This window comes from Pongo pygmaeus, chromosome 12 (assembly GCF_028885625.2).
Source record: "Pongo pygmaeus isolate AG05252 chromosome 12, NHGRI_mPonPyg2-v2.0_pri, whole genome shotgun sequence".
NCBI classification, from domain to species: Eukaryota; Metazoa; Chordata; class Mammalia; order Primates; family Hominidae; genus Pongo; species Pongo pygmaeus.
The window spans coordinates 43,034,734-43,048,763 of NC_072385.2; the positions used below are offsets into that span (position 1 = coordinate 43,034,734).

Below are 14,030 nucleotides of genomic sequence, written 5' to 3' on the forward strand. Positions count from 1 at the left end.
CTTTCTACCTACAGATATCCTACTCATCCCCAAGGTCCAAACGAAGACTGACATGTCTCTCAGAGATGAGGCTTTGATTTTGCCATGTCCTCCCATTGGATGTTATCTTCCCATCAGTCAATCAACGATGGTACTCTCTTTTCCACATTACTAAGTCATGAGTCTTTCTTAAATTCTAATTTCTTATGCAGACAGTACATCAACTCTACACAATTGTGAGATCCCTAGATGGAAAAGAATGTATCATTTCCATCTCTCCAGCACCTTCAAAAAGTATCACACACGTCACAAGGGAGGTCAATATATGTTAACTGAATCACTTCTGTTTGAAAACATTTATTCTGCAAGTAGAAACTAAAATTAAGTTAACCATGGAAAGAACTAATATTTAACCAAACTTCTTTAAAAAATGTTAACTTTTTGGCAACACCTAGTCCTTTTCTTACCTCATCCAATGATCCAAGGAGTTTACTAAGAGGCTTTGGAGTACTAACGCCATCAAGTGGAGTACTGGGCCGAGGCATTGCGTTGGACATCGTCAGAGAAGGAGCTGGCAGTCCAGGAATAAAAACCTTTCCCACCTTTAAGCAATAAAAACGTGGAAAAAAAATATTGCCTTTAATGCATCATATCCTTAAATAAAATGTTAAGGAATATAAGCATATATTTATTTTGATATTTCTAAGTTTCTGCTCACCAAACACAGCAAAGAAACAATTCAAATGTCAATAATCTATCCAATTCCACTATCCAACTGCAAATATGTTGGTATAATTTCTTTTTTTTTTTTTTTTTGAGATAAGATCTGACTCTTTCCCCGTGGCTGGAGTACAGTGGCATGATCTCAGCTCACTGCAGCCTCAACCTACCAGGCTCAAGTGATCCTCCCACTTCAGCCTCCTGAGTAGCTGGAACTACAGGCACATGCCACTATGCCTGGTTAATTTTGTATTTTTTGGTAGAGACACGGTTTCACCATGTTATCCAGGCTGGTCTTGAATTTCTGGGCTAAAGCCATCTGCCCACCTAGGCCTCTCATACCTTGGTATAATTTCTCTTGGTTGGATTCCTTCTCTTCATTACTGAAGACTTTTTTTGCAGGCAAGAAGACGAATGTTAATATAATCAACACATATAAAAATCTGCACACTATGTACTCTTCTACCTTATTGGTCATAAAGACAGTAAGAACAGCGGCCGGGCACAGTGGCTCACGCCTGTAATCCTAACACTTTGGGAGGCCGAGGTGGGCGGATCACAAGTTCAGGAGTTCAAGACCATCCTGCCTAACACAGTGAAACCCCATCTCTACTAAAAACTAAAAAAAAAAAATTAGCCGGGCATGGTAGCAGGCGCCTGTAGTCCCTGCTACTCTGAGGCTGAGGCAGGAGAATGGCGTGAACCCAGGAGGCGGAGCTTGCAGTGAGCCCAGATCGCGCCACTGCACTCCAGCCCGGGCAACAAGAACGAAACTCTGTCTCAAAAAAAAAAAAAGAATGAGTTGACAATCCGTGCTAACCACTCCTTATTTTGGCTATCAATAGGGTACTTAGCAAAAACAGAAATTCACATCTGTACAGGCTGAAAACTTGATAAGACTAAAAAGGAGATGCTCAGAACTAAAATGAGATCTTAACAATGTACATATTCATGTTAACACACTACTCAAAAGCTAACAAAATAACAGAAGTTGCCCCAATAAAATCCTTAGGCTTAAAAAACAAAAGTAACAGTGAGAACTAATTATGCATAATTTTTTGAAAGCTATCTCAAACCCCTAATTTACGAAAAGATGGAATAAGCACATACCATGCTATTCCCTCATTAATCACCAAAAAGAAAAAAAACTGAATAAAATTTATAATGCAACTAACAGAAGATTCTGAAAAAGTGAAGAAAAGAAGACAAACTGGCTAGTAACCTGAGACCCAGGAATGACCTAATGATGAATTCCCTAGGTTTCTGGTTTTTTTGACTCCTTACATAACCAGGCCTCAGGCTTTCAAAGTGCCTACAATACAGACATGCCAACGTTCACAGACAAAACACGCCCTAAGAAAATCTTACTCTTTCCAGCCAAAGTGTTGGGAAAAGAATGACCAACCAGGACAGAAACTTTTCACTATATCTGCCCTACTCTTTGCAAACACAAAGAAAAAAGTCATGGTCATCCCTTCCTCCTCATCAGGAGGCACAGTGAAAATTTTGAATGTCCCTCGTCTGTTTGAGGAAGTCCCCTTCTGCTTCTAGATGCTGAGGATTTTTTTTAATCACGGATATTTGATTTCATCAAATGATTTCTCTGCATCTATTTAGATCCTTGGTCAGCAAACTATGTTCCATGACCAAATCTGGCTTGTATCCTGTTTTTGTACAGTCTGTGAGCTAAGAATAGGTTTTACGTACTTAAATGGTTAAGGAAAAAAAAAAAAACAGAAGACAAATATGTAACAGAGACTGCATGTGGCCCATAGAGGCTAAGATACTTGTCTGAACTCCTACATAAAAAGTTTGCCAGGCTGGGTGTGGTGGCTCATGTCTGTAATATCCCAGCACTTTGGGAGGCTGAGGTGGGAGGATCGCTTGAGTCAGGAGGTCATGGGTGCAGTGAGCTGTGATCCCACCACTGCACTCCAGTCTGAGTGACAGAGCGAGACACCTTATCAAAAAAAAGAAGAGAAAAGAAATTGCCAAGGATGGAGAGGACATGAACAACATTATCAACCAAATGGAATGAACTGACATTTATAAAATACTCAAGGGTGCCTTCTTGGTGATTTGGCCCTTTAAAGTCTCTCATTGTTCCTGGTCATTTTTTTTCCCACTTTATAGTGACTCCAGCTATCTTTTGATTACTGTTTGCATAATATATCTTTTTTCCATCCTTTAACTTACCTATGTCATTATATTTGAAGAACGCTTCTTATAACCAACATATATAGTTGGGCTGTATTTTCTAATCTCTTCTGCTAGTCTCTGTTATTTGTGTTACACCATTGTATTTAATTAGTGGCCCAGTGGGATTTAAATCTGCCATTTAATATTTGTTTTCTTTATGTTCCCACTTTCTTTGCTCATCCAGAAGAAGCAACTCTTCAAGTTTGATCATAAGATTTTGGCAATTCTGTTCAAGTCTGGCAATTCTGTTCAGGTTTAATCATAAGATCTTGGCAATTTAGTCACATCTTCAGGCTCTACTTCTAATTCTAATTCTCTTGCTATTTCCACCACATCTGCAGTGACTTCCTCCACTGAAGTTTTGAGCCCCTCAAAGTCACCCATGAGGGTTGGAATCAACTTCTTCCAAATTCCTGTTTATGTTGATACTTTGTCCTCCTCCCAAGAATCATGAATATTCTTAATGGCATCTAGAAAGGTGAATCCTTTCCAGGTTTTTTTTTTTTTTGAGACGGAGTCTCCCTCTGTCGCCCAGGCTGGAGTGCAGTGGCGCAATCTCGGCTCACTGCAAGCTCCGCCTCCCGGGTTCACACCAGTCTCCTGCCTCAGCCTCCCGAGTAGCTGGAACTACAGGCGCCCACCACCACGCCCGGCTAATTTTTTGTACTTTTAGTAGAGACATGGTTTCACCGTGTTAGCCAGGATGGTCTCGATCTCCTGACCTTGTGATCCACCTGCCTCGGCCTCCCAAAGTACTAGGATTACAGGCATGAGCCGCCACGCCCGGCCCAGAAGGTTTTCAATAGACTTTGCCGGATCTCTTAGAGGAATCACTATCTATGGCAGCTCTAGTTAAGTAATGTATTTCATAGTAAGACTTGAAAGTCAATTACTCCTTCACAGGCTGCAGAACAGATGTGTCAGCAGGCATGAAAACAACATTCATCTCCTGTACATCTCCCTCAGAGCTCTTAAACGACCAGGTGCACTGTCAATGAGCGGTAATATTTTGAAAGGTATCTTTTTTCTGAGCAATATGTCTCAACAGTGGGCTTAACATATTCAGTAAACCATGCTATAAACAGGTGTGCTGCCATCCAGTCTTTGTTGCTCCATTTATAGAGCCCAGGCAGAGCAGACTTGGCATAATTCTTAAGGGCCCTAAGATTTTTGGAATGGTAAATGAGCACTGGCTTCAACTTTAAGTCACCAGCTGCATTAGCCCTTAACAAGAGGGTCAGACTGTCCTTTGAAGCCAGGCACTGACTTCTCCTCTCAGGTTATGAAAGCCCTAGATGGCATCTTCTTCCAACAGAAAGCTGTTTCATCCACACTGAAAATCTGTTTAGTGTAGCCACCTGCATCAATTATCTTAGCAGCTTCTACATCAGCACAGGCTGCTTCACCTTGCACTTTTGTGTTACGGGGAGGGCTTTTTTCCTTAAACCTCAAGAATCAACCTCTGTTAGCTTACAACTTTTCATCTGCAGCTTCTTCACCTTTCTCAGCCGTCACAGAATTGAAGAGAGTTAGGGCCTTGCTGTGGATTCGACTTCAGCATAAGGGAATGTTATGGCTTGTTTGATCTTCTGTCCAGACACTAAAATCTTCTTCATATCAGCGATAAGGTTGTTTCGCTTTATCAGTTGCCATGTTCACTGAAATAGCACTTTTAATTTCCTTCGAGAGCTTTTCCTTTGCATGCACAAGTTGGCTCTTGTGCACAAGTGGTCTGGCTCTCAACCTATCTCAGCTTTCAACATGCCTTCCTCACTAAGCTTAATCATTTCTAGTTTTTTATTTAAAGTGAGAAACTTGTGATTCTTCCCTTCATTTGAAAACTTAGAGGCCATTAGAGGGTGACTAATTGGTCTAATTGCAATATTGTTTTGTCTCAGGATATAGTGAGGCAGGAGGAGAGAGAGAGACAGGAAAGGGGTCAAATGATCAGGCAGACCACACAAAACATTTATCAATTAAGTTCCTCATCTTATATGGGTACAGTTCGTGGTGCCCCAAAAGAATTCCAGCAGTAACATCAGAGACCACTGATCACCGGTCACCATAACAGATAAACTAATAACAAAAAGGTCTGAAATACTGCAAGAATTATCAATATATGAAACAATGACACAAAATGAGCACATGCTGCTGGAAAAATGGCACCAACAGACTTGCTCAACACGAAGTTGCCACAAACCTTCAATCTGTAAAAAAAAAAAAAAAATGCAGTATCTGTGAAGTACAATAAAGCAAAGCACAAAACAAGGTACGATGGAATACTATTAAATACATACATAACACTGAATGAGTAAACAACACTACACATCAACACAGACAAATCTAAAACAAATATAATGTTGAGCAAAATAAGTACATCAGAGGCGAGTACATGGTATCTTTTTTTATATAAAAATTCAAAAACAAGGAAAACTAAACAGTGCATTCTTTAGTGATACATACATATACATAACTGTAAAAACTAGTAATACAAACAACTGATTTATCACAAAATCAGGATTCTGTCCATCTCGAGGGCAGGGGAAGACAGGATGCAATCAGAAAAGAACGTAATAAAAATAAGGATACTGGCAATATTCTATTTCTTAACCAGAGTACTGGGTATACGAATATTCACTTCATTATTATTATTATTCAAATTGTACGTATTTAAATTTCATAATTTAAATTTGTAAAATGTACATTCTCTATGTACATTTCACAAATGTTAAAAAAATATAGCTAACAGCCGGGCGTGGTGGCTCACACCTGTAATCCCAGCACTTTGGGAGGCCGAGGCAGGTGGATCACGAGGTCAGGAGATCGAGACCACCCTGGCAAACACGGTGAAACCTCGTCTCTACTAAAAATACAAAAAATTAGCCAGGCGTGGTGGCGGGCGCCTGTAGTCCCAGCTACTCGGGAGGCTGAGGCAGGAGAATAGTGTGAACCCGGGAGGCAGAGCTTGCAGTGAGCCGAGATCGCGCCACTGCACTCCACCCTGGGCAACAGAGCGAGACTCCGTCTCAAAAAACAAAAAAAAATACAGCTAACATATACATTTAATATAGTGAAACTTTACCAAAACTTTAGTACTTACCAAAGGTACCCATGCTTCAATTTCAAAACTAGTTTAACTTTAAAAAAAAAAAAAAATCTACGTATACTCATTGAAGGTTTCCCATCTGTCACAGGTTTAGAGTACCAATGCATTTAATAGCAGTGAGCCATAGCCCTCCAAATTAGGACCCACGTAAATGGGAAGCTTCACTGAGAATTATTAACAAAATTCTTCTGCCAAATTGTGCAGACAGGAACATAACAAATTTAAAATATCAATCTAAAGTAACATTACAAATATTCATGCAGGCAGCCTGAAGTCCTACTAAATGCATGAAGTGCTACTTATTGCTTACCCGAACCACTCCTGTGTATAGCACCAGGTTTCCACTGCCTTCCAAGACCAGCATGGTGTCTATTTTCTAAAAAAAAAAAGACAAAAAATTTATTTCCCAATCTGAGCAAATTAACAGATTTTTTGACTGAAAAATCTGATGAAGCATAATAATTGTCAACTTCTCAAATGTGCCTACATTACCTCCACTGGTGCTGCATCCTTTGCTGGTATGTTGGTCACCGAACCAAAGATGAGCTGGGTTTTATCATTACTCTCTTGAAACTTTACACAGCTAAATAATAAAATAAAAAAGAAACTTGATACATGCAACAATCAGTATGGGTAATAAAAGTATTATGCTGAACAGAAAAAGACAATCTCAAAAGTTTACATACTGTATGAGCCCATTTATATAACATTCACAAATGCCAAATTATCAACATGGAGAATTAGTGGTTGCCAGGATCAGTGGGTAATGGTGTATGTGACTATAAGGGGTTTACATAAGAGAAAGAAAGACGTTTTGTATCTTGATTGTGGTGGTATTTACACACATCTACAAATGTGAAAAAACTGCATAAAACCATACATACACATAAATGAGTACATGTCAAATTGATGAAATTTGAAATAAAGTGTGTAGATCATCTATTTCCTAGTTATGATAATGTATTATAGTTATATAAGAGGTTACCTATGAGGGAAAAAGAATGCAAGGTACACAGGACTTGTTTACTATTTTGTAACTTCCTGTGATCTATCGTATTTCAAAATATGAAGGTAAATAAATGAGCAAAAGATCTGAATAGATATTTTACCTAAGAAGATAAATGAATGGCTAATAACTTCATGAGATGATCAACATCAGAATGCATTAGAGAAAAGTAAATTAAAGCCACTTCACAACCACTAGAAAATAGCTACAATCAAAGAGTGTGATGATATCCAATCCTGTCAAGGATAAAGAGACATTAACCTTCATATTTTGCTGGTGGGAATATAAAATGATACAGGCTATTTGGAAAACAGTTTGGTGATTTCTTAAAAAGTTAAACATGAATTTACCATTCAACCCAATGACCCAACCCTAGGTATTTACTCAAGAAAAATAAAATCACATATGTCCACATTTTTGCTCAAGACCTTTGTTCAAATGTTCATACTGTCATAATTGTCAGTAGTCAAGAGGTGGAAATAAACCAAAAGTCCATCAGCTGATGAACAGATAAACAAAACATGGTGGTAGATCTATACAATGGACTATTACATAGCAATAGGTATGAAATAATGATACATGTTACAAAATGATGGATCCTAAAAACATCATGCTAAGTGAAAGCTAAACACAAAAAGCTACACTGTGTGTACATACATTATATATACATAAATGTCCAGAAAAACTAATCTATAAAGGCAGACGCCCAGCATGGTTGCCTGAGGCTGGAAATGGGAACAAGACTGACTACAAACAAGTACAAGGAAATCTTTTTATGGTGATATACATCTTGTAAAATTGGGTCGTGGTGATGGTTGTGTAACACTGTAATTTACTAAAAATCATTTAATTGTACAGTTAAAACATGTTAATTTTATGACATGTAAATTATTTCTAAATAAAACTACTTAAGCCAAAAGAAAGGAAAGAAAAGAAAAAGAAAAAGCAGTGCTGAGTTATTTATACAGAAACAATGGGAAATACATACACCTACCGTAACTGGAGCTGGGACTCTACTAAAAAGCACAGGAACTTTTGCCCACATAGGTCAGATGTAATAAACACTTTTGAGGCTTGTGAATTTTTCTCTCTATAATAGATACATTAATAAAGTAACTGTCAGCACTGGTCCAAGAATCTACCACGGTAACTATTAAAAGTCTTTGAGGCCGGGCGCGGTGGCTCACACCTGTAATCCCAACACTTTGGGAGGCCGAGGCGGGCAGATCACAAGGTCAGGAGATCCAGACTATCCTGGCTAACACGGTGAAATCCCGTCTCTACTAAAAATACAAAATAAATTAGCCAGGCATGGTGGCAGGCGCCTGTGGTCGCAGCTACTCTGGAGGCCGAGGCGGGAGAATGGCATGAACCCAGGAGGCGGGGCTTGCAGTAAGCCAAGATCGCACCACTGCACTCCAGCCTGGGCGACAGAGCCAGACTCGGTCTCAAGAAGAAAAAAAAAAAAAAAAAAAAATCTTTGAAAATATTCTGCAAGAAATCTAAAAACTACTTAGGTCAAGCAATAATCTCAAAGACACAAACATTTCTAAGAATTAAACTTCATGATCTCTAAGATCCTTTCAGTTCTTTGATTATGAGCTCATTACACAGCTTTGTTGGGGAAAGCTACAATAAATTTAACAATTACTGATGAACTTTTAAATTACATACTATGTAAGCTCCCTACTTGTAAAGTAATGCAAACTAAGCCACCTACTTGTAAAGTAATGCATGCAAACTTGAATTCCTATCCCGCAAAGGGCCAGATCTTTTATAATGCTATTTCTCCTATCTACCCCCTCTCCTTCTCAGATTAGGCCTCATTCACATCTCTTTTGGAAATCATATTTCTAATTCCCAAACCCTTCCTTCTAACGTGCTACAGAAGGCCGGGTGTGGTGGCTCACGCCTGTAATCCCAGCACTTTGGGAGGCCGAGGCGGGCGGATCACCTGACGTCAGCAGTTCAAGACCAGCCTGACCGACATAGAGAAACTCCGTCTCTACTAAAAATACAAAATTAGCCAGTAATCCTGTAATCCCAGCTACTCGGGAGGCTGAGGCAGGAGAATCAATTGAACCTGGGAGGCAGAGGTTGCGGTGAGCCGAGATCGTGCCATTGCACTCCAGCCCAGGCAACAAGAGTGAAACTCTATCTCAAAAAATAAATAAATAAATAAATAAAGTGCTACAGAAGACCCATAAATCTAAAAAATAAGAATCTATAATATATTCAACTTACAAATAAGTTATTTAAAGAAAAATGATTTATAATTGTAGGATACTTTTATTTGACATATGAGAAACAAACCAGAGAGACCACTTCATCATTGTATCCACACCTTTACTTTCTTCAGACTACCTATCCCCCATTCCATTCTCTCTAAGAGTATGCATTTGCCTTCCATTTCAGATAAAACGAGGCTCTAAGGCTTGAGCCCAACCTTCTGCCTTACATATCTGATCAACCTTCACTTCTTTATCCCAAGGCTAATCTCACCACTTGCGCACCTTTCTGGTTACTTGTTCCATCAATCATTTCCTCTCCTCTGTATTTTCAATACTTTCCCTTGAGTATAGTCCATATAGCCTACTATTTCACATTAAAAGTCTTAAAATATAAAATGGACTCAACATTAGAGTATATAAAAGACCTCAATTTGACTGGATATAAAACTTGTATTGTGGTTAGGTAAGAAAATATTGGGGGCCAGGCACAGTGGCTCACACCTATAATTCCATTACTTTGGGAGGCAGAGGCAAGCAGGTTGCTTGAGCCCAGGAGTTTGAGACCAGCCTGGGCATTACGGCAAAATCCTTTCTCTACAAAAATTACAAAAAATTAGTCAGGCATGGTGGTATGCGCCTATAGTCCCAGCTACCTGGGAGGCTGAGGTTGGGGAATCACCTGAGCCCAGAAGGCCAAGGCTGCAGTGAGCTGTGATTGAGTCACTCACTGTACTCCAACCTGGGTGATGGAGTGAGACCCTGTCTCAAAAAAAAAGAAAAAGAAAATACTGGGGCAAGATGTCATGAAAACTAATTTTATTATAGTTCAGCAAAAACAAAACTCTCCTTGACCGAGACTCCCTCTAATTTTGTATCTTCATTCCTATTCAAAGGCAAACTCCTTAAAAGAATCTGTATGCCTATGTTCATTTCTTCAGTCCCCATTTACTTTTTCTACCCCACTTTCCCCCGCCACCCTCCCAGCTTAACATGCTCTGGCCAAGGTCACCAAGGAACCCACTGCCACCCAGGTGCCTCCTCTCTGGGTTCAACTCTCAGGGCCACACTTCACCAGTACCTGGCAATACTGGCATCTCTGTATTCTTGAAATGTTCTTTTCTGTATTCTGTATTTCCTGCTGCTTCTCCCATCTGACCTCTTTTGCTTTGTCTCTCTGCACCAGCTTTGTCTCTTTCCATTCCCCAAATCTTAAGTTTCCAGGACTTCAGTTCCTAGCCCTCTTCTAATTCTACACCACTAGATTTTAACTATTTGGAGGCCACAGATCCCTTTGAGAATCTAAGGAATGTTAAAACCCTCTCCTTGGGAAAAGGCCTATATACTACATGTACACACAATTATTGAATACAATAATTCTTCAATTCTAATCCAATTCTCTTACCTCAATCACCACTTATAAGCTGACAATTCCACATTTATTGTTCTGCTCTTACCCAAACTTCCGACACTTAGAAAGTGCCTTCTTACCGCTGTCATCAAACAGACCAGATGCCTAAAGGGCAATCAGTAATCTCTCAAGCCTCCTTTTTTTTTTTTTCAGACAGTCTCACTCTGTCACCCAAGCTGGAGTGCAGTGGTGTGCTCTTGGCTCACTGCAACCTCCAACTCCCAGGTTCAAATGATTCTCTCACCTCAGCCTCCAGAGTAGCTGGGACTACAGATGCACGCCATCATGCCTGGCTAATTTTTGTATTTGTAGTAGACATGGGGTTTCACCATGTTGGGCAGGTTGGTCTTGAACTCCTGAGCTCAAGTGATCCATCTGCCTCAGCCTCCCAAAGTGAGTGATTACAGGTGTGAGCCACTGTGCCTAGGAAGCCTCCTCTTCATTAGCCTTTTCCCTCCCCTCTGCAAAAACCAGAGTGGGAGTACTTATAATTCCCTAAATACACCACGCACTCACCAGAACTTCTGTTCTGATCCCAGCTGCTGTGTGGTCTTTCTCAACTTACCTGCCTAGCAAATACCTATTCATCTTTCAAAGCCCTACCAGCAAAAGTAGTCCCTCCTGTGTCACCATCCTTCAGCTATCTGCCTCTTTTGAGAACAGGGACAGTGAGTTATTAGATTGTTAACTAGCACACACATTGGCATATAAATTAACATGTGAATTATTAAAAAGAATATAAAAGAAGAAAGGTCACCCAGAAGAGAGATCTAAGTTATGTTTCCCAAAAAGTAAAGCTGGCACTCAACTAACATGAACATAAAACTTAGGAAATGTGCCAAAAAACCCACATTTCCTCATTGATAGAAATTAACTCTTTCTCCCTAGAACAAAAAACACCTGAAAAATGAGAGATTATTACTATAAAGGAAGAAATATTAGATGACAAAATAATATTTTTATGATGACTTTTTTTTTTTTTTTGAGATAGTCTCACTCTGTCACCCAGGCTGGTGTGCAGTGGCACGATCTCAGCTTACTGCAAGCTCGGCCTCCTGGGTTCAAGCAATTCTGCCTCAGCCACCTGAGTAGCTGGGATTACAAGTATGCACCACCACACCCAGTTAATTTTTGTATTTTTAGTAGAGACGGGGTTTCACAATGTTGGCCAGGCTGGTCTTGAACTCCTAGGCTCAAGTGATCTACCAGCTTCAGCCTCCCAAAGTGCTGGGATTACAGGCATGAACCACCGCGTCCAGCCTATGATCACTTTAATATCATTAATATCCTCTACTGAAAATGAGGTGGCCTTAATACATATCTCTATATATTTTTACATATATTAATAACTGATCACATTAAAAGGAAACTTTAAACAAAATGCCATATATTTCCCAAGACTTTCAGCAACATTTTTCTTTCAATATAATAATATATATAACAAACCTTATATTAGTAATCGTTTCTGTCCACAAATGGTCAATACACAGTTCAGGAACAATTGGCTCCGTTTCTGGTGCAAGAAAGGAGCCATTAGAATTACTATTTGGAGAATGAGAAATACTATGTCTCTTTGGAGACTGATTATGGCTTGAAATGTTGAACCTTTGCACCCCTGAAAAAGAGTGCACTCCTAAGGCAGGAGAATGAGCACGACTGCAAAATAAACAGAGGAGAGAGTACATCACAGTTAGCAGGGTAGGTTTATATGACACACACTCCAATGACACTTCCCAAAATTCCACAGACAGAAGAGCATTCACGGCATAATCCAGGTCAGAAATTAAAATTTTTCAAAAAGCAGTAGGTATTTAAATGGTTCATGTCAATGTGTTTTACTATATTCTAAAGATTTAGAATTATTATTAGAAGAACTCATCTTTTAAAACTAAAACTTGGATCATCTTCTTTTTCAGAAAATGAACTGATTATTCAAAAAGCTCTAAACTATGTCCCTGTATAGTCAGACATATATATATCAACAAAACAATGTCCCTGTAGCACCAGATATACATATCTGGTGATTTAAATATATATCTATATAGAGAGATAGATACATTTAGATATCAAATAACAAGAAAAAAAAGAAAAACATAAATTAAGGCAAAAATAAAATAATGCCACAATATTTTGGGAATTAATATTCATCAAACTATTGCCCACATAGTGGTAGAAATGAGGTAACTAATCTTAGGACAAGCATAGGCAGCTTCAAAATATGACTCAGGAAAGAATGTGACACGGTAAACTTAGAAATCTTAGTAAAAGTGGCTTAGGGCTGGGCACGGTGGCTCACGCCTGTAATCCCAGCACTTTGGGAGGCCGAGGCGGGCGGATCACAATGTCAGGAGATCGAGACCATCCTGGCTAACACGGTGAAACCCCATCTCTACTAAAAATACAAAAAAAAAAATTAGCCAGGTGTGGTGGCAGGCGACTGTAGTCCCAGCTGGAGGCTAAGGCAGGAGAATGGCGTGAACCCAGAAGGCAGAGTTTGCAGTGAGCCAAGGTTGCGCCACTGCACTCCAGCCTGGGTGACACAGCAAGACTCCGTCTCAAAAAAAAAAAAAAATGGCTCAATTGGGATAATGGCTATTTCCCCTAAAAAATATCTCCCCTAAATGTATTTCCCCTAAAAAAAGCTGTCAACAGAAATTCTAAATCCTTCAAAACAAAAGAGAAAGCTTAGAAAGAAAAACCAGGAAACCCTTCTACCTTAGAGCTGCCATGTTGGAAATAGAAGGTGAGCGAGAATGTAGACTGGGTGATGAGGTTGAGCGACTCTGGCTGTGAATGGAGGAGTAATTCTGGAAAGGTGAAGTCACAGGGGAATCTCCTTTGGAGAGGCTTCTGAGATGTGCTGTGAGGGAGCTGCTAGTGGCCACATTCTGTGGGGTTCCCCCCTGTTCAGAGAACTTTAAAACAACATTCTCTTCCTTAAGTCAAAATAAAGAGAAAGAGGAAAAAAAGACAATAATTAGAATAAAATAGCAATTTCCTCGTAAGAATGCAAGTTGAAGTCAGTTACTAAAGACACAGTATTTCTTCTTTCCTAAGAAGCTCAATCTATTTCTCAAATGAGGCCAGGTGCCGTGGCTTACATCTATAATCCCAGCACTTTGGGAGGGTGAGGCGAGAGGATAGCTTGAGCCAAGGAATTCAAGACCAGCCTGGGCAACATAGCAAGATCCCATCTCTACAAAAAATTAAAAATTAGCTGGGAGTGGTGGTACACACTTGTAGCCCTAGCTACTCAGAAGGCTGAGGCAGGAGGATCACTTGAGCCCAGGAGTTCAAGGCTGCAGTGAACTATAGTTGTGCCATTATACTTCAGCCTGGGTGACAGAGTGAGGCGCTGTCTCTAGAGATGATGATGATGAT

The 14,030-nt window shown here is 39.7% G+C and overlaps 1 protein-coding gene across 3 annotated transcripts in view; it reads right to left on the reverse strand.

The window, feature by feature from the left end:
* Positions 1-14,030, reverse strand: part of ANAPC1 (anaphase promoting complex subunit 1) — a 117,557-nt gene that overhangs the window by 83,344 nt on the left and 20,183 nt on the right. For all 3 annotated transcript variants that reach the window (XM_054474990.1, XM_063648552.1, XM_063648553.1), the window contains 6 exons: positions 13,365-13,585; positions 12,096-12,305; positions 8,005-8,100; positions 6,497-6,587; positions 6,315-6,380; positions 447-581 (listed from right to left, as the gene is read on the reverse strand). In XM_054474990.1, the coding sequence (XP_054330965.1) occupies positions 447-581; positions 6,315-6,380; positions 6,497-6,587; positions 8,005-8,100; positions 12,096-12,305; positions 13,365-13,585 (819 nt within the window). The remainder of the gene's footprint in view (positions 1-446; positions 582-6,314; positions 6,381-6,496; positions 6,588-8,004; positions 8,101-12,095; positions 12,306-13,364; positions 13,586-14,030) is intronic.